The sequence below is a fragment of the Lepisosteus platostomus genome, chromosome 14 (assembly GCF_059453375.1).
Source record: "Lepisosteus platostomus isolate fLepPlt1 chromosome 14, fLepPlt1.hap1, whole genome shotgun sequence".
NCBI classification, from domain to species: Eukaryota; Metazoa; Chordata; class Actinopteri; order Semionotiformes; family Lepisosteidae; genus Lepisosteus; species Lepisosteus platostomus.
Genome location: NC_142624.1, coordinates 17,869,458 through 17,889,622, shown reverse-complemented (window position 1 = coordinate 17,889,622; position 20,165 = coordinate 17,869,458). Strand labels below are relative to the sequence as shown.

The following is a 20,165-nucleotide window of genomic DNA, read 5'->3' as shown; positions in this document are numbered from 1 at the left end:
TCCTGCTGTTAAGACTCACTGCATTGTTTTTGAAAGGGCAAAACTGGAAGCCAGTGATAACACTTGCCTCAATTATTAAAAAAATGCAATTCAAGGAATAAAGTCAGGAGGCTAATTATGTGTGATTCAAAGTCTTTGAATCTATAATGGACCCAAAATCATGCAATCAGAATAAAATAAGAACAGAGCGCGTGAAAAAATAAATTTGCCGAAATGCAAGTTTGTGCTATCAAAGACATCTACTAATGGCAGACAATAAGATTTTCTTTTTTTCCCTGGACATGAAGGCTTGGATAGCTTGGGTACTTGCTTTGTTTCTTTTGATTTGTTTTATTAAAAAAGAAAGCAGAAAAAGAGTCCCCTTGACGTTGAATAACTTGCGATACAGTTGTGAAAGTGTACCAGCATAATAATGAACTTTCCTATTGATTTCCTCTGTATTTTACAAAGCTTGAACCTACTTTTACTTTGTTTCCTGTGTCTTCACACTTTGATTTACCATTGGAAAAATCGGACAATGGATAGGATACCTTCACTACAGCTGTTTTTTTTATTTATTAGTAATTGATCCAGTTCACTTACATGAATGGATTCAAAAAATGTGTTCATTTGTTTCAACAAATCACTTGAATGGAACAGCACTACAGTATCTAGTTTGTAACAGTTAACGAAACAACGCACCTTTATCATGTCCATGACATTTCTTGTGTTGACTCACTTTGCTAAAATGCTCATTTAATCTCACTAAGCCGAAAGACTCCAATGATCAATGATCTAAGTAAAACTAAACTGATTCATCTTGACTCGCTGGAATGATTTGTGCAAAAAGAATGAATAGTTTGCAAACTGCACAAAACTATAATTCAAAATTACCAACAACTTTAAAGATGGTTTACCTATTTTGATCTCAAGAGCTAATAAAAATACTGTATCTCTATTTTTAGGATTGTTCTCCCCTCTGTACTCCGGCAAGTGGTACCCCACTATTAAAGCACAGATCACTAGACTCAAGAACAGCTTCTATCCCACTGCAGTAGACATTCTCAACAACTAACTGCAGTGCCTCAGACTCAATACACATCTGCCATATATACAACAAGTGTATTGGAATGCTTTCTTCTTGTTCAGTTGTACCCAGTAACAGTAGAGAAAAAAATAGGCAGAAATTACAAACAGACATGGACAAATACATTTAGACAATAGACATTATAATAAAGCAAAGACAGGACATAGTGCAAACAGTGCAGTACCTTAAAGTGCAGGTGCTAATTTGAGCTGTTTATGATACGGACACCTTGGATGGGACGCTTGGGAGAAGAACTGTTTTTGAATCTATTAGTCAGTGTTCTGATACTGCGATACCTCCTACCAGAACCCAGGGGAGAAAACAGATCGTAGCCAGGGTAAATTGGTCCCGAAGTAGCTCGAGCCCGGCTGTGGCAGCGGTTGAGATAGATCCGGTCGATGAAGGGTAGTTCGGTCCCTATGATTTTCTGCATGGACCTTACAACCCTCTATATGGCTTTTCTGTCCTGTACTGTGGCTCCACCATACCACACCGTAATACCACCGGTCAGGACACTCTCAATTGTATTACGGTAAAAAGTGGAGAGTGTTGTCTTGCTCATCCCTCACTTCCTTAACTGTCTCAGGAAGTGAAGGTGCTGGTGGGCTTTAGTGAGGATGGCAGCAGTGTTTTCTGACCAGCTCAGCCTATCAGTGATCTGGATGCTGAGGAACCTGAAGGTGCTGACAGTTTCGACTGGAGCCCAGTGAATGATGATGGGTGTGTGACGTCCTCCTGAAGTTCACAATAGTCTCTTTTGTTTTGTCTTTTTTAAGTGTGAGGTTGGTGTTAGGGCACCACTCCACCAGCTGTGCTACCTTGCTCCTGTAGGTGGTTTCGTCAGTGTTGCTGATGACCGATTAGTGTGGTGTCATCACCAAACTTGATGATGCGGTTGCTGTTAAACCTAGCCACACAGTTATGTGTAAATAGAGAATATGACCGTGGGCTCAGGCAGAAGCCCTGGGGGAGCCCTGTGTTGAGGATAAGAGTAATGAGTTTTCGTTTCCAATCCTCACCACTTGGGGTCTCCCTGTCAGGAAGTCCAGGACCCAGTTGCAGATGGAGTTGCTAAGGCCCAGAATCCTGAGTCTGATCACAAGCCTGCCTGGCACAATTGTGTTGAAGGCTGAGCTGAAGTCAATAAAATAACATTCTGGCATAGGTGTTCCTGTTATCCAGGTGCTCAAGAGTGGTGTTAAGGTAGTATAATTTATAATTTCTCTGTTTTGTAAAGCTCTGAAATGGGGTATCACATATGGCACTTGACATTTTAAATGTATTATTTCAAAGTGTTTTTTTCCATTTGGACACCAATGTCACACCTCTGTTAATAGAAAACTATTTTTCCATATTTTTAAATTATGGGTTTTGAGACTTCAAAGGTTTAATTCCCAATTCAGAACTGTTTTAAACTATTCACTTACACTGTGGCTTATAGAGGTAAGAGAATAGTTTGTCATAACTGCATATGTGTGTTATAAGAAATCACCTGAATATACTACAGTATATACTGAACTCTTTAATCACCAGGCTGAACTTATGTTTAGAATTCTACAGACTACTGAAAATACCTTGATCTCCAGTCTAAATAGCTGCTGCATTTAGAAATGCAAAAAAAAAACAACACATTTGTAGAAACTTGGAAATTGTATTGTTCTTCACAGATACAATGTATTGTTTTGAGTTTACAAAAATACAAAAAATATACAGCCTGACCTTTAAAAAAAATGCTAATTGGTGTCACATTTTAAAGGCCACTATGCTTCTTAAATATCTAAGTTCCATGTTTGTGCTTAAGTAATTGACATTTATCACTAACAAGTAATCATTGTTAGTTTCTCAATTACCAGCGGCTTCACATCTGGGAATCAAGATATATTAGTATGTCAGGTCCTGTGCTGCTTCTCATGTTTATAAATAACCTCTTTTCCTAATTTATCTCATAAGTGTGTATTGTACCCTGCTGAGAACAATTTTATTATTGCTAAATATTTCCATTAACCATGTTTGGTGATGTGTCTCACCATGTTTTTTTCTGCTCAAAATAATCTTGTCCTGTACTTAAAACAATTTATTAAGTAACTCTTTTCAGACTCCCAATTTTTGGATTTTTGTAAATGTTTGAGATCTCATAGTATTTTTAACAGAATTTATGTATTTGTATGATACAAAAAAGGTGGGATTTATCTAACGCTTGTGTTTTAAGATTGTAATAACAGTTCTGAACCTCAGTGCTACCCCATCAATTATCGATGCAATCCATTAAGCTGGTTCATTAGTACAGTAAATATTGCTTTAATTATGAGAAATTTTATTTTATTTGTATTTCAAGGAACTTGACCTTCCAATTCAGGGTCATGGGGAAGCCAGAGCCTATCCCTGCAAGCAATCAGTGAAGGGCTTAGAACACCTTGGATGGGATGCCACTCTATCACATGGCAAACACAGAGAGACACATACAGTATGTTTTTGAACTGTGGAAGGAAACTGGAGCACCCAGAAGAAATTTATATGAAGCACAGATAGCAAGCCAGGTCTGGAATTTAACTAACAGGGCTGTAAGGCACTATGAGTAAGCAAATCTAACCAAGTGCCACCATGGTGCCCATCTACAGTATCTTCTCTGCTGATTACATCATTTGTGACAAGAGAAAGTATAACTGAACTGATTAAACTAACATGTTGGAATGGTTGTTTAATGATTACTGAGAAAGGCTATTTTGACTTCTTAAGGCTGACTGACTGAAATGCAGTTTAAAACAATTACAGTAGGTAGTGAAAAATGCATAGCCTTAATTACAATGGGATGTGATTCAGTTGATGAAAGGAACACATTACATTAATTAAAAGAAACTTAACATTATCCAGTCTTTTCCATTTACAGTATGTCCACAAGTGGATCCAAAATACAATATAAGATGCTCTGATAAACTCCATTCCCAATTATGTTCTTGTATGTGGCTTGCTCAAAATGAATTAATGAAATAAAATGTATTAATACAGTTATTACCACAAATGAAAAATAGCTTCAAGAATTGTATTCGTTAATTTTAGGGAAGAACTGAAAGAAACACATTCAAATGCAACCCAAAATAGCAATTATCACTTTATTGCATAATTGGAATACAATGTGAACAGACAAATCAAAGTAAAGTCTATAAACAAATATTTTAGAACCTGTCATAGTAAACCCAATTCAAATACCCTGTCCTTCATTCCAGTTATAAGAAACAGAACTTAATTATATAAAAACTGCACAGGCACCTACAGTAAGTTGCCAGACATTTTCATTAATGTGATCTGTTGATTGTGTATAACAGGATTTATTTTATGAAAGCTGCTGGGTACTGAGCTAACTGGGGCTTAAAACCACTTGAAAAGCTAGGGGAAGTTAGTAAATTGGTGTAGTTAAGAAAATAATGACTGGATTCAAGTAATTAAAAGTTAAGCCGCACAAACAAGCTTTAGACAAAGCAACCCTTTTGTACCTGAATTGCAGGCAAAGAGGACATTCTGAACTGAATAACAGCAGAATCAGGCATTCCACACAATAGTAAAAGAATGTTCTTCCTTAATCCAAGGGCCATACCACGGCCAGAAGAAATCAGAATGTATGAATTTCTAGGGATTCTAGGGATGTAGCTTAGATCACAGAAAATCAGAAGCTAAGCATATTCATTTTCTGTATATCAGCCTATTCCTGGCTCAAAGTACACCTGAATAAGGCAGGCCAGTGCTGGCCTGTAATCTTGACTTGCAGGGTCTTCAGTTTCATGTTGTTACTAGAATTTGCATTATCCTAAAACAATTTGTTCAACAATAACAAATATAACTTCTGAGACTGATACACATATATTTCCAACAAGGTTACTGCTATTAAAGATAAATGTAAACTATAAAACACAGGTAAAGCTGTGTTTTAAGTTTTTCAACAGACAAAGGCTAACATCTGAAAAAAGGATGGAAACTCTGTTTTCGGACAACATTCTTCAACCAAAATCCAGCCATACAACTGAAAGCCTACATTGGCCCAGTATTTGGTGGCTGTTTGGAAACTAAAAAGGAGTAACATGAAAATAATTTTACATTGAAAACTTTATCCCACAATCTCTCCAGCAGATTTAAAGCAACCATAAACTTGTTTTATACACATAATCAAAGACCATTATTGTGGCGATTTTGTTAGAGATATGCTTCTTCTCTGTTGATTGAAATGGAAATAAACTGAACAAGCTGGCATGGATTCAGAATGTTTTCTCTATCAAAATCAATTTTCTACACTTGGAGAACAAATTGATCTAATGTCAAGAGAAGTAGATAACTCTTGAATTTGGTACCTCTCAACTCAGAAAAAGAAAACAACATGCTTATTCAAACCAGTAATTCTTATACAAGAAACAGAGAGGTACCCATTTCTATAGAAACAATGAACCCCAATAAACTTGCAAATGTCTTGAATTCTTCAAAAAACAACCACAGGTAAACAAACTTTCATTTTATCACTTATTCTGAAATAATTTGATTGCAGTAAACTGTGAATTAACACAGAGAAAAGTGTCAGTGTTATTTTGCTAGTAATCTTCCTACATTAAGGGGCACAATACTTATTAGTTACTCCACGTCCCCTGGGCTGCTGGAAAACAGATAGAAGCCATCATGTAAAGTTCTGATAAAGAGAGGATTAAGTCCTGCCTTTTCTCATTAACAACATAAAATCAATCAGAAATGTTTTGATAGTAATTTTGTTCTGAAGTTCACTTGCCTTGAAGAAGCGGCATTAATTTTGGAAAATTCTTTAATTCTAAGTATAAGAAAAAAAAAGGCATTAATTCACATTTTAACCTCCAAGAAGCAATACATTGTTTTTACAAAGTAAATTAATTACAAATGCAGCCAAGCTGTCCTTTATATCACATTTGTAATTCAAAAGCTTTATTGATCACTCATAACATTTTTTATTTCACATTTCATTTTTTCTGGTCATCCTACATGTGTCTGTCTAACCTTCATTTTTATCTATAATTGATCAATCTTTGCTTCATGCAATTATTGATACTTAAATGGAAAGAAAATATTTTACTGCTTATATCATTTAAAATGCAGCTCCTGTTTCATACATTAGCTAAATTCTGCCAGATTCAAGGGCAAATAGTGTTAAATCAAAATTGGGATTTACAGATGCAGCTGTCTATACTGCATGTCAAATTTGTACAAGTTATAGGAAAGCATGCCACATTATACTATAATTTGCACGGTGTGCCAAAATCATCCTTTCACTACTCAAAACAGATAGATACAGTACAGATGCAGCCATTCAAAATCTGTTGTAAAACCCAGTACCACAAGAAACTATCTGCAGAATACCGTGAAATACCGCAGTACGTGATTGGCTGGCCAAAATGGCAGACTGGTGGCACTTGTGGTGTATTAGTTGTGAATGAAATGATTGCTTCATCTCTTTCCCATGCATGTTTAAATCGGCTTAATACGGAATATTAATGTGGGATTTTTACAACTAAAGGGAAATTTGGTAGCTGAGCATAAAAATAAGAGGAACATCATAAATGATATTAATTTAGGAATATACATAATATATTATACAAACTATATATTGCTGGTAGTGGTAGTTTAAAAAATGCACAACAGTATTCCACTTTCTTCATAAACATTTTATGAATCAAAGTCTTTCGCTTGGTCACTTACTGTGGTTATTTTGGAAAAGGTTTGATGTGCTCATTCTGACTATATTAAGTTTATATACTTTATAAAAAGTTATGATGTCTTTTAACCCCTTCCTATGAATACTCACGCTTGTTATCGCAGTAAAAAAATGTGTACTTTTTAGAATCCGCTAAATAGGGAATATAATATAGGAATATCTAAATAAATTAATAACAATATTAATTTAAGGATCTAAATATACTATACATTTATATAGCTGTTAGTATTACTGTAATCCACTTTCTTTGTAAACATGTTTTTATTTTTAATTTGTCTCATTCGCGCATGATTACTTTCAAAACATTTTTAAGCTGTTAGTCTCAGCTGTGTTTTAGGAGAACCGAGTTCAATACCTGCTAAGGGCAGAAGTTTTTTGTCTAACAAAGACTCCTTTAAAAAAAATAAAATAGTAAACATTATGTACACTATATTAAAAATGTGTTGTTTTTTATATATTATAACATATTCAATTATATTAATAATGAAATAAAAACGTGAAATGAGCAATTGTGAACACTGTCAACAGTGGGAGTAAAAACCAGTTCAACTGGTTTCATTCAATTCAATTCAAAACACTTAATTCAGTGGAGCAATTTTACACAAGCCTTTACAACAAGCCTTAAAACAAAATAGTATAGATAATAATAACAAAATAATAAAGTGGTATTAAAATACCACTAAAACTATAATAATGTGTCTGATCATTATTAACAGTATTAATTTAATAATAATAATAATTTAAAACTTCTTGCATCTTTTTCACAGTCATTTGTTTTATCTGGTTTTCATAACCTTCGCTTATTAAAACTCCTATTTATGAGACAAAATGTTTCAGATGTCAATAACTTTGTGAAAAATAACACAGAGCCTTCAAACCATAGGTATTTTAAAGATCACGATTCATTTTCACAGCTTTTATTTAAACAATATCTAGTACCTGGTTGCATTTTTAGAAACCTTAGTTTGAATAAAGCGGATCCCAGAAGCGACTTCATAATGGGAGAACGCATTATGCTACATTTTTATGCATCAGTTGAAGCATTCTGAAGTCTGTCAAAATCGTAAAAAATGTAACCAAATAGTGTAGGTGAGATTGCTATCTGTTCTGGATTAGGTGGTTACACTTGTAAAAATGTTCCAATTTTAATGCGATATGGAAGATATTATTAATATCTGTAAACTGAAGAGTTATAGAGTAGACACGTTGAGTTTTTTATTTTCAGCTTGGAATTAACTTTTACATATTCCATTGCAGCCACTTTATGTAACAGAGCTCCGTACTTTAAGAAACGTTATTTGTCACAACAGCTAGGAGTGTTAACACCCTGCTGTGTTTCTATTGTAGAATAGACAGTTTTGTTTGGGGGATGGGGATGGAAAACATTCACGTTCTCATAGCAGTGTACTAGAGAACGATTACTGAGAGGCTATGAACAGCAGCAGCACCTGTGTCGATAATATGGGTTTTATAAAAGACAATATAATAATAATCACAAGTGGAAGAACATTTCGCATAACAAAACCGTGAAAGAAGCAGACCTTAAATTTAGATGGGGTTTCTACGTAGGTGTCCGAACAGTTCAATGAAATAAACTTCAATACAGACAGGCAGACAGATTTTAAATTCTTCAAGCAAAATTAGCTCTTTAAGGTTTATCAAAATCAGATTATTTGCAATCTGTACACAACTTCTCAAAAGATACTGCAATCATTTCTCTCATCTGTTTGATTTTTTATTAAATGACGAAAACTTGGACGGCATGCCTCAGGGATTCACAGTGTAATGCAAACAAAAGAGCTGCTGGGCACCGTGATCTTGACATGCAGCTGTGAAGTAGAGTTAACAGCTTCTGTTTTAAAAGGTTTTGGATTTGGATTTGTATCTGTTGGAACTGGAAATACAATGGCGAATATAATTGAGGTTCTACCGTTTAAAGTTTAAGCTTCAAAGTCATGCAATGTCTAAGTTAGGCAGGAACATGCCACTGTTTCTTATTTTTGATTTTCTTTAAAATCAGCTTCCCACTTTCACCTTGCCGTAACTATAGTTGGATTGTAGCATTTTTGGGGACTCGTTGTTTGTAGTGGTCCTTTGTATTACAAATATTACGGTACTGGAGTTTGTATTGTGGGTAATTCTGGTGTTAGTCTAGCAGTTAGTCTTTTGGTTTACTGGGACGTATCAGATGTTAAACTGAGGAACACAATCACAGGAAGTCAGATCCACATACTGTATACTGAACCAGTAGCGCACACAGCAATGAACAGCAGTATGATCATATACTGTATAAATCTTAATATATAATATTTATATATAAATATACATATAGTATGTGTGTAATATTTTTCTTAATCCAAATTCAAAGTTAAATTACTTGTTGCTGTAATTTGTACAAAATATAGATGTTCTTAATGCGGATGTAAACCTGTGAAATAGGCACATACAGTACAAGCTATAATAATAAACTGTTTCTACACATGTGGCATATTGATATGCTGTTCTCCAATTACTGGCAATTGTAAAAATAACCCTTCTTACCTCCTTTGTTTTACTTAAAGAATTCACTGAAGAAATCCTTGATTATGAAACTAGCATGTCTAATTCATCCAGATACACACACTCACACCGGAGCAAATTTTGCCAGAAATAACCTCTCAGAGTAAATCTTGGGACTGCACAGTACTTCACTGTACAATATACTGTTTAAAGTTTTAAATTTAAAGTTAAATTGTTGGCTGCTGAGTTTTGGATTAAGACAAAATATAGATTTTCTCAATTCGTATGTAAACCTGAAAGAGAGACATTTTGTTCACAATAAGCTATAATAGTGGACTATTTTTATGTATTCGGCGATGTAAAAAACAAACCGAAAGTAATGCTCTGATTGGGCTTTGAACCGCCTGGGTGCAGCACGTTACATTTCAGTCCATTGCCCATTACCACTATAAGGACAATAAAAGTAAAAAAAAACGAATTTCAAAATGTTTACAAAACAACCACTTGTGATATTTAAGCTGCTTAGTTACACGATTCCATATTAATATTACTATCAAGTGGTATTAAACCAGTAATTTTTTACAATAACAGCAAGTGGTGTTCTTACTACTTTTTGTATTATTAGAAAAGGATAAAACATTATAGAGTACCTTTTTATGAAGTACAGTATATAAACTTTATAATGTCAGAATAAGCATGTTAAAACCATAACACACTGTTATAAAGAGGGTAGAATACTGTTGTGTATGTTTTCATATTTAGCTATCACTACCATCTACTGTGCGTACATTAGATTTCTGTGTGAACAGTATTACATTACAGTACTGTTTTGTTTTCTGCTACCAAAATTTACCTTTGGATTTTCATTATGTGAATCTATACCTGAAAAAGGCACATCCTGTTCACAGGCTACAGTATAATAACTGTTTAAAATTAACAAAAGTGTACAGCTTAAATTCTATCCTTTTCTAATTATTGCCCTTCAGCATTGACCGGGATTCGAGTTTTCTGGTGACAGCCGCAAAGCACCACACGCCCCGTTAAGCTTTTACAGCTCCACCTGGCGGTTTTACAAAGAACTGTAGTCACATTACTGAAAATTTCTAAAATGCTGCAGTCTCCCGCACTGTACCGCTTTCTCGCGCAGCCGCTCAACCGCAAACTACTACAGTATCCCTGGCGCATTCTGAATGGCTGGATCTGTAGGTGGCTCTAGTGCTGCTAACACAAATAGTAGCTTCAATTAATATGTTTTTCTTAGTCCAATATATATGTCTTGAAAATGTATATTATTTTTGTAATATAATCATATTAAATACATCAAATAAATCACTTTTACACACAGGACCATGTAGGTTTGGATTTTTTTTCCCTTAATAATAAAAACCTTCATTTAAAAACTGCATTTTCTGTTTACTTGTGTTATCTTTGTCTAATATTTTAATTTGTTTGATGATCTGAAACATTTCAGTGTGACAAACATGCAAAAAAATAAGAAATTGGGTAGGGGGCAAACACTTTTTCACACCACTGTATCTTCTTCTCAGTGTAATCTTCAATACAATACTTCACAGTACATATCCAATACAAATGATGATGCACAATAGTCACACATAATAGTGGGAAAATCTTATGTGAACTGCGCAGCCACTAAGTTAAGTCTCTGATTTTTTTTTGTTCTAAAGTAAATGTTTGGCTGGATAGTATATAGTCTAACAATCTAACTTAAAAAGTGTAAAACAAATTATGCCATGAATACATAAAAATGCATATTTGATTTATTATAAAATCGTGAACATTCATGAAATCATTTCTCAGCTCCCCCCTTCTCAAAAAGTTGCTACACGTATCTTTCTTATCTTAATTGACCAAAAAACCAGTTAGTCTAATGGCCTAGTCTCGTCTTTATGTTTTTAAAAATATTCCCTGCTGTCTGAAATCTGCTGCTGACTTCTTGCAGACTGCCTTCATCTACAGTACTGTATATTCCTTTACTAACACCACAATTTTCAAGTGATCATCAAAATTATATTGTCATAAATGTTTTTGTGCATACTGTACTTCAAAAGCAAATTGCAATATCAGCAATTTAAATATATTTAAATAAAGTGCAGAGTTGTATTAGTTGCAATTCAACTTACTGCAAAGTACTGTACATGATTCTTTCAAATCTAAATGTTCTTTTGTTACTATACATTTATTTATTTTAAAAAGCACAATGATACTGTATGGTTTTAAACCTCTACAGGAACAAAAACACCACAAACACTAGTCCTGGCATGAAAAAAAAAGAAGAAAAAAGTGCAGCAAAAACAAATATATATATTAGATTATACAGTAACTATATAAAAAAATATTATATACATGGTTTCAAAAATAGTAGCAAATATCCATGTAAAAGCCTCAATTGCAATTTCTGTTGAAGGGAATCCCAGAGATTGCTGGTCTGGTGATCAAATGACCGGTAGAACTGGTTTTCTTTACTCCCCTTATGGCAGTATTAACATGTCTGTTAACTCTACACTATGTAAGTTCATTCATGTAATTATGTCATTTATTATTAATATTATATTAATATCTGCGATTGACTGGCACCCCGTCCAGGGGGAACCCTGCCTTGCGCTTGTTGCCTGCCAGGTAGGGTCCAGCTTCCCGCGACACTGTATGGTACAAAGCAGCTTGGCAAATGACATGACATGACACCTTATTTTAATATTTAACATACTGTGATATGTAAAATTAATTAAAATTTTAATATAGTATACATAGTATCTGTAGTATTTATTACATTTTATTATGAGAGTAAATATAATAAAAGTATTTATTATGCTCAAGGAGCAAATTGTTAAAGTACAATTTATGCAATGGATGGGAATCAAACCAATGCCTCCTGTGTGGGAGGCACAGATTCTACCACTGAACCACCAATGTGTAGCTCTGATTGGACGAACTGAATTAAAAACTACAAGCACTGTCTAGTGATGGGTATATTTGATCAAAAATTTCATTTCTATTACACTGCAAGGAAACATTACATAGTATATACAAATTAATATATAAAAAAACAAAAAATAAAATTACTGATGTAATAATTGCTTGCAGAGCAAGTGAAACCAAATAAACCCAAAGTGCAGACTTGTATCAGCGACAATGTAGCTTACAGTAAATGACCGTAAGTCATCTTTTGAAAGTCATTCAAATCGCTACTTTTTACAGTTATTTGCTTTTAAAAATTGTTTTGAAATGATTATTTATACATAATTACTAATAATTCTATTAATTGTATGTAATTAAAAAAAACGATAATGCTGTTAGTTTTAAATGACTACTGACAGTGACATACAGTATCTTACATGGAGTTGTGCTTAATCATTGTATTTAAAGAAATTAAATCATACAGTATAGTACTAGTGAAGGAAAGCACAAATTGGTTAATAAAAACTTAAAAATTCACTGGGCCACCTGGCAATTTTACAGAGTACTGCAGTCCTATATAAAAAATATATTGAAAAAATAAAATGGCGAGATGCAGTCATCATGCCAAAGGGTTTGTTGCAGTATTCTGCCTTACACCTTATAAACATGAGTCTCTTTTTGAACATGATCTGCAAACCAGCTTTACCTTTTGCTCCCTGTGCAATTAATACATACTGAACCAATTTCTGCATTACTAAACTTGTATCCACTTAATTTCTAATGATGTGGCAAAGCAAAAAAAAATCCTTCACATCCTTAATCCATTTTAATTGCTTTGAGGTCAAATTCATTTCTTTAAATGAACAAGCATAAACATGGTATTTTAATCAATCAGGATGCAATCATTTTTTCAAAAAGCAATTAGAATCACTGTATAAAAATGTATTTTCAGAATGTGACTGATGAACATGCTGATATTAACTGCTTTCTAATTAGTTATATGTAACTTACTCAGTGGTTAGAGTAATATACAGTAATCTTAAAAACTCTTAGGCATTGATGTTACGGCATGCAGGCTTATTAATATGCAAAAGAATTAAAAGTTTAGAAGGATTTTCTGAAAGCCCTCGCAGTGGCCTGGAATTGACACTAACCACGTTGCTTTTTAGCACTACTGATTCAAGCTTGAAGAAATGCTATGGAGATGGACTTCCCTGATAAGCAGCATATTCTGAGTCTGTGACACAAAACAGGACACCATTAATGGAGACCATGATATCACTGTAATTTTCATGATATATACATCATATCAGGACAGACATGATCATAGCAGCAGGTCACCGTCATTCAAACATAAGATGACCAATCAATGAGGAACCTTCAGGATTGGGAAAGACTCTATAAATTAAAACATCACAACCTATCACCAACCATAATTTCATGTTTAAAAGATACTACACAACCCACTTTTGTACCTCCACTCAGTTAAAACCCTGGCAAAAAAGTAGGTATTATTTTATTTTCACTTTAGCTTTCTTGAAATTTACTTATAAAAAATCCCATCTCTCTGTAGTTACCATCTTTCACGCTGTGTCGCTCTCCAGATTTTTTTTACTCATGCGGGGTGTTTGGCCTCAAACCATGGCAAGGATTTGCTTAGAAATGTGCAAAACTGATTGCAATAATAAATTCCATACAGTGTGCTTTTCTTTTATTGAAGAAGAAAGCAGGTCTGATCAAACTAACGTTTATTAGTACTTTTTTCTGACAGCTTTCTAGAAATGTAAAGTGCATTTTAGAAACATTAGCCTTTGTTTCATTTAAAGACAACATTTTAATTTGGTTGAAGGGTTCTAAAGTAATTACCTGTTCATAATTAAAGGTCTCCAGCATCCCGAGAATTAATCCTTGAATTTCAGCCAACTTGCCTTTGCCATAGACTGGGTCCTGGAAAGAATAAAAAGAGACAGCCTTAGAGGTAAATTCACTGCAAGAAATGATGCTGCCAAAGATTCTGTCTGTGGAAAACTGTCATCTTTTTAAAATCTTTGAAGCAGACATCTACTGTAACAATAAAAAAACGATGTGGTATTTCTAGCAAAATCTTTTGAACCCAGTTTATTACTGTTTTAAACCTACTGATTAAAACAGACAATTTGACATTTTTCATGATCATCACCTTAAAAAAAGTACTGAAAAGACTGATTCCTTAACCTGTAACCTCACAAGAATGTTGATGGGTCACAGGAATTTTCATTAGTTCTGAGGATGTACTGCAGTATGTACAGATGCAGCCATTCAAAATGGGTGAGGTATTTCGCGGCATACCCCGGTGGGCGTGTCGCGGTGTCACGTGGTGTCACGTGGTTAATCGCGCGTCATTTGACTCTCTTTCGGAAACTATCCGGTGTCACCTTGTAAAACCGCCAGGGGGAGCTTAACCTCTCATGTACAGCATTTGAGCCTTTAATTTTGAACTGTGTATTACAGCATGTTAATCATCAGTCATTAAAATGTTGGTATATTTTATGAAAGCAAGATTGCTCAGTTGGACAAAAGTACACAACCTACCTTTATCAGAAATATTTATGCATCAAAGCCTTTACTGAAGATATTACTAATAGTATTTATAATGGATGGCTTTAGACAAGCTGTATACTCAAAGTATAATTTCTTTAGCACATTTGTACAAGCACTTGGAATCTGTCCAAGCCATACTTTGTCAGGCATTTTGTTTTACTTCAACGGGCATAAAAACTTCCTTGCTTTTAACAGGGCGTTTCAGAATTTCTAACTACGAAAATGATTTAAAATGCGACACTTATCATTCAACTAGAGCTTAAAATATCACAAGGATCCTCAAGAGCACAGCAAAGAGTGCAAAGAGTATTAAAAGACACCTGTATTTATAAACGCTTTCTTTTCCGTATACAGGATTTTATGGAACCACTTCAGAGGGGTGTCAGCCAGTCAGATTCCAGGAATCGGCACTTTAAAGGAAAAATACACACCGGTATTCCATTTCTCCCTAACAATTTTAAGCATCGAAGTATTTAACTAGCATGTGAAATAGTGGGTGAAAAAGTGGTAGTTTTAAGCTTTTCTGCTAATATAATATGGAATCGCGTATAGTGCAGTTCATAAGTATTTAGACAGTTGCCGTTTTTGGCTCTGTACTGCAGCACATAGGATTTAAAATAAAACAATGACTATGAGATCAAAGTGTAGAATGTCAGTTTTAATTTGAGGGTATTTACATCTATATTGGGTTAACCATACAGGAATCACAGCCCTTTTTATACAGTGGTGCTAGAAAGTTTATGAACTCTTTAGAATTTTCTGAATTTCTGTATAAATTTGACCTAAAATATAAAGTCATAAAAATAGATAAAGAGAACCCAATAAAACAATTGACACACAAAAGGATATACCTTTTCATTCATTTACTGATCAAAATGATCCAACATTAAATGTCTTTGTCAGAAAAGGTATGTGAACCTATGCTTTCAGTAACTGGTGTGACCCCCTTGAGCAGCGATGACTTAAATCAAACATTTACGGTAACTGTTGATCAGTCCTGCACATCGACTTGGAGGAATTGTGGCCCATTCCTCCTTACAGAACTGCTTCAGTGATGTTAGGTGGGCTTTCTTGCATGAACTAGCAGGTCCTGCCACAACTTTTCTATTGTATTAAGGTCTGCGACCCATCGACATCACTAGACGTTGAGTATCTTTCCTGGTGATGCTCTGCCAGGCCTGTAATTGAGCCATTTTTGGTTCCTGCTTGTTTCGGATGCTTTTTGTTTTCAGTCTTGTCGCCGGTAAGTAAAATGCATGCTGAATGAGATTCAGGTCGGGTGATTGACTTGGCCAGTCAAAAACATTGGCCCTGAAAAACCCCATAGTTGCTTTAGCAGTATGTTTGGGGTCATTGTCCTGCTACAGGGTGAATTGCCGTCCAATGAGTTTTGAAGCATTTGGTTGGATCTGAGGAGATAAGATGCTTCTGTACACTTCAGAATTCATCCTGCTGCTGCCGTCTGCAGTCACATCATCAATAAAGAAGAGTGAGCCAGTTCCACTGGCAGCCATACATGCCCAAGCCATGACACTATCTTCACCATGTTTCACAGATAAGGTGGTATGCTTTGGATCATGAGCTGTTCCCTTTTTTTCTTCATACTTCTTCTTTTCATCACTTTGGTACAGCAAACTGTAACCTGGCCTGTGGTCTTTCTTACCAGTGGTTTGCATCTTGTGGTGAACCGTCTGAAATTATGCTGGTGTATTCTTCTCTTTATGGTAGTCTTTGACACATATATGCCTACATCCTGTAGAGTGTACAGATGCAGCCATTCAAAATGCGCGGTAAAAACCCGCGGTACGGTAACCTACCCACAAGCCACCGCGGGGCACCGGAGCATACCGCAGGGCAAGTGATTGGCTGGCCAAAATGACCGACAGGGGCACTCGTGGTGCATTGGTTGGTAGTGCAAAGATTGAATCATTTAATGTCTTTACTGTGCACATTTTAATCCGCTTAGTTTTGAATATTTATATGGATTTTACCACTAAAGGGAAATTTTAGTAGCTGAGCATAAAAAGAAGAGGAGCATAACGCATCTGAAGGTCATAAACGATATTAATTTAAAACATTACTGTATGTATGTAAACTGTACTGTGTATGGCTGGTCTTGGTAGTTTAAAGAAAAAATACACACCAGTCTTCCATTTCTCCCTAAACATTTTAAGCATGAAAGTTTTATGAAACGGTACCCAAATATGCGATTGCTGTATAGAATGAATTTTAATTAAAAAAAAATATTTAACACGAACATTAAGCTGTTTACATCTTCCGCCTGAGAACAGTCACCCGTTGCTACCCAACGCAGAATGGTGATTGGCTGACACCATCTGACACCCCTCTGATTGGAGAAAAAAGACGTGCTGGTTTGCTATACCAGGAAGAGAATTTCTTTCAATTCTAAACGTGTATTTTAAAAGTTTAAGAAGTAAAAACCTTACAGCGTACACAGATTTCTAAACTGATCAGGATCGTTATCTTTGTCTTATGCATAATAATGTTCACCGCTCTGTCCAGCAAATTAATAATAAACTTTATTTTATATAGCGTTTTAAACGAATAAGTAATTAGATTGCTCATAAACCTAATCACTTGCTTTTTCTTTTTATTTAGGCTCAGATTACAACTATAGATCGAATTATTAATAACCATAATAACAACCAACCAACAAAAACAACCATATAAACATAATGGTGGTGCTGGACCTTCCAGTTTTATTTATTTATTTTTTAATCGCGTAACATAAACATATTACCGTATGCAAACTGTACTGTATACAATATGTACATGTATATTTAATGTCTTAACTGTGCCCGTTTAAGTATTGAATATTCATATCTAATTTTACCACTGAAGGGAAATCTTAACATAAACATACAGTATATGGCTGGTCTCTGTACTTTAAAGAAAAAAATACACACCGGTATTCCATTTCTCCCTAAACATTGTAAGCTTCGAAGTCTTTAACTAACGTGATACCGGAGTCAACAAGCATACTTTTAGAATTTGATTAAAAGGGAATATAATATGGAATCGCGTATCTCAAGAAATTAATAACGATATAATTATATTCATGTTGCAAAAGAACTGCAACGGACATAAAAACTCCCTTGCATGGTTTCATTACGACCAGAATCGGTCTTGAGATATTTTTAACTTGATTTACAGTATTTGAGAGGTATGTCTTAACACCGATACTACAGTGCTTAAGTACTGCTCACGTATATGTTTCTAGGTTTATATTATGCATTTCATACGGTCAAATTACTTTTGAGCAATAAGAAGCGAGAAACGGTATGCGTTTTACTTTCGTTTTGTGCTGGGACCCGTGGATTGATTAGAGATATCAAGTACATACAAGTCATTTTTTAAATGTTGTAGTTCGTCTTGAAAAAATGTTACGAGTACATCATCTATCAACAATTACACAGGTTCTGTTTCCATATTGCGGATTTTGGTTACGTAATATTATTTTCTAGATTTCACGTTGTGAATATGATGGGATGTCTGATGGGATGTTTCTAAAAATCCACCCTCTGTAAAACGTCTTCTCTAGTTGTCCTGCATATGTATTCGCTAATGAAGCTGTGTGTTCTGAGCCTAGATCTCTACATTTCTGTATGAACCAGCTTAGAGGGCTAAAGACAGCTTGTGTTTAAATTGAGTGTAAGGCAATTTATGCTTCTAAAGTCATGGTCAGCATTTATCTTTGTACTGTGTTGTAAACTTGTTCTGTGCCAAGTCACATTATTTTATAGCGTTTTTAAAGCGTTATCAAATACGGTGTTACTGTAGTTTACTGAGTCCCATGTCACGTGGTCTGTGATTGAAACCTGTAAAACCGGTTTAATTCGTCACAGCCAGCACTCTTCAGGTGTGAGGGTCTTCTGCTCAGAATGAAACGCTAAAATGTTTGTGTATATTCTAATGGTAGTGGGGGCGGGGTGTGTGGGAATAAGTTTGGTTGAAACATTTTCTCTGAAAGCATTTTCTTCTTGTAACCGATCTTGTTACAGCATGTTACAGTTTACTATTATTAACCATATTAATTTTAAGTGCTTAATGTAAAATCTTGTAAAAATATATTTTCATTGTTCAAATATACATTAAGTCTGACTATCATATAATAAGTTAAATACAAAACTAAAGAAAAAATAGGGTTAAATATAATTTAAAATATTTTGCTAACAATGTTAACTGTTTATGAATAATAAAATGTATTAACTAAGGAGTAGGATGGCACAGTTGTTAGTATGTTTTTTGTTTTTTTTTAACCCAATCTCCGGGAAACCATTAGTACGATGGTGAATCGGAGATTCTCAACCCTTGCTGCGTACGACTGGAAAAGAATTCGTGATCGGATCAACGAAATGCTTCGTAGGAGGAGGCAGTCTTTTCCTCTTGTCTAACAGTCTGTCCACAAACAAAACATTCCTGTTAGACAAGAGGAATTGAAAAAAAAACAATGTTGTCAATGAAAACCGGTGTGTGTGTCTCTCCCTGCTGGATGTCCCTCTCACAAACTGCTGAATGAATAAAATAATTTTATTGAAAACGAGTTTGCGATTGTCTGGTCTTTAAATTCTGTAGATACGCGATTCCATATTATATTCCCTTTTAATCAAATTCTAAAAGTATGCTTGTTGACTCCGGTATCGCGTTAGTTAAAGACTTCGATGCTTAAAATGTTTAGGGAGAAATGGAATACTGGTGTGTATGTTTTCTTTAAAGTACCGAGACCAGCCATATACTGTATGTTTAAGTTCCAAAATTAATATCGTTTATGGGCTTCACACGCGTTGCAGTATGCTCAGGCACTAAGTAAAAGGAGATGCTTCGTATTGCTTGACTAATTTTAAAAACTAAGTTATAAATATAAAAATTGCAGGCGCTGCTCTGGTGCGTCGGCTCCTACACAGTGCCTGTCTGCCGTAAGCGTTACAATATACATACAGTACCCAACACTGCTTGTACCCATCTGTCATGTAAATAAAACACCTTGAATTGAATTGAATTGAGGGGAGAAGGGGGGGATACTAAAGCCAATACTGGCTCAATGGGCTTTGACGTGCTAATGCGTTAACGGTCCGGGTGTGGCAGGCTTCCAATGTCAACTCGACTCGATTAGAAGACAATGAACGTATTTTAGCCCTAAATGAATTAATAGCAAACATGGTTTACATAAAATACATTTTTCCAGGAAAGTTTATAATAATACGATCTATAGTTGAAATCTGAGCCTACTTTAAAAATAAAGGAAAAGCATTTTCAGAGAGCAATCACGCTGTGTTTATGAAGAAAAAGTGATTAGGTTTATGAGCAATCTAATTACCTATTCGCTTAAAATGCTATATAAAATAAAGTTTATTTAGAGAT

General features: G+C 34.8%; 1 protein-coding gene across 1 annotated transcript in view; it reads right to left on the bottom strand.

The window, feature by feature from the left end:
• The window catches only part of vps8 (VPS8 subunit of CORVET complex), a 387,878-nt gene that overhangs the window by 143,466 nt on the left and 224,247 nt on the right, over window positions 1-20,165 (bottom strand). Inside the window, exon 41 of the mRNA XM_088607294.1 lies at window positions 14,070-14,150. Coding sequence (XP_088463420.1) covers window positions 14,070-14,150 — 81 coding nt within the window. The remainder of the gene's footprint in view (window positions 1-14,069; window positions 14,151-20,165) is intronic.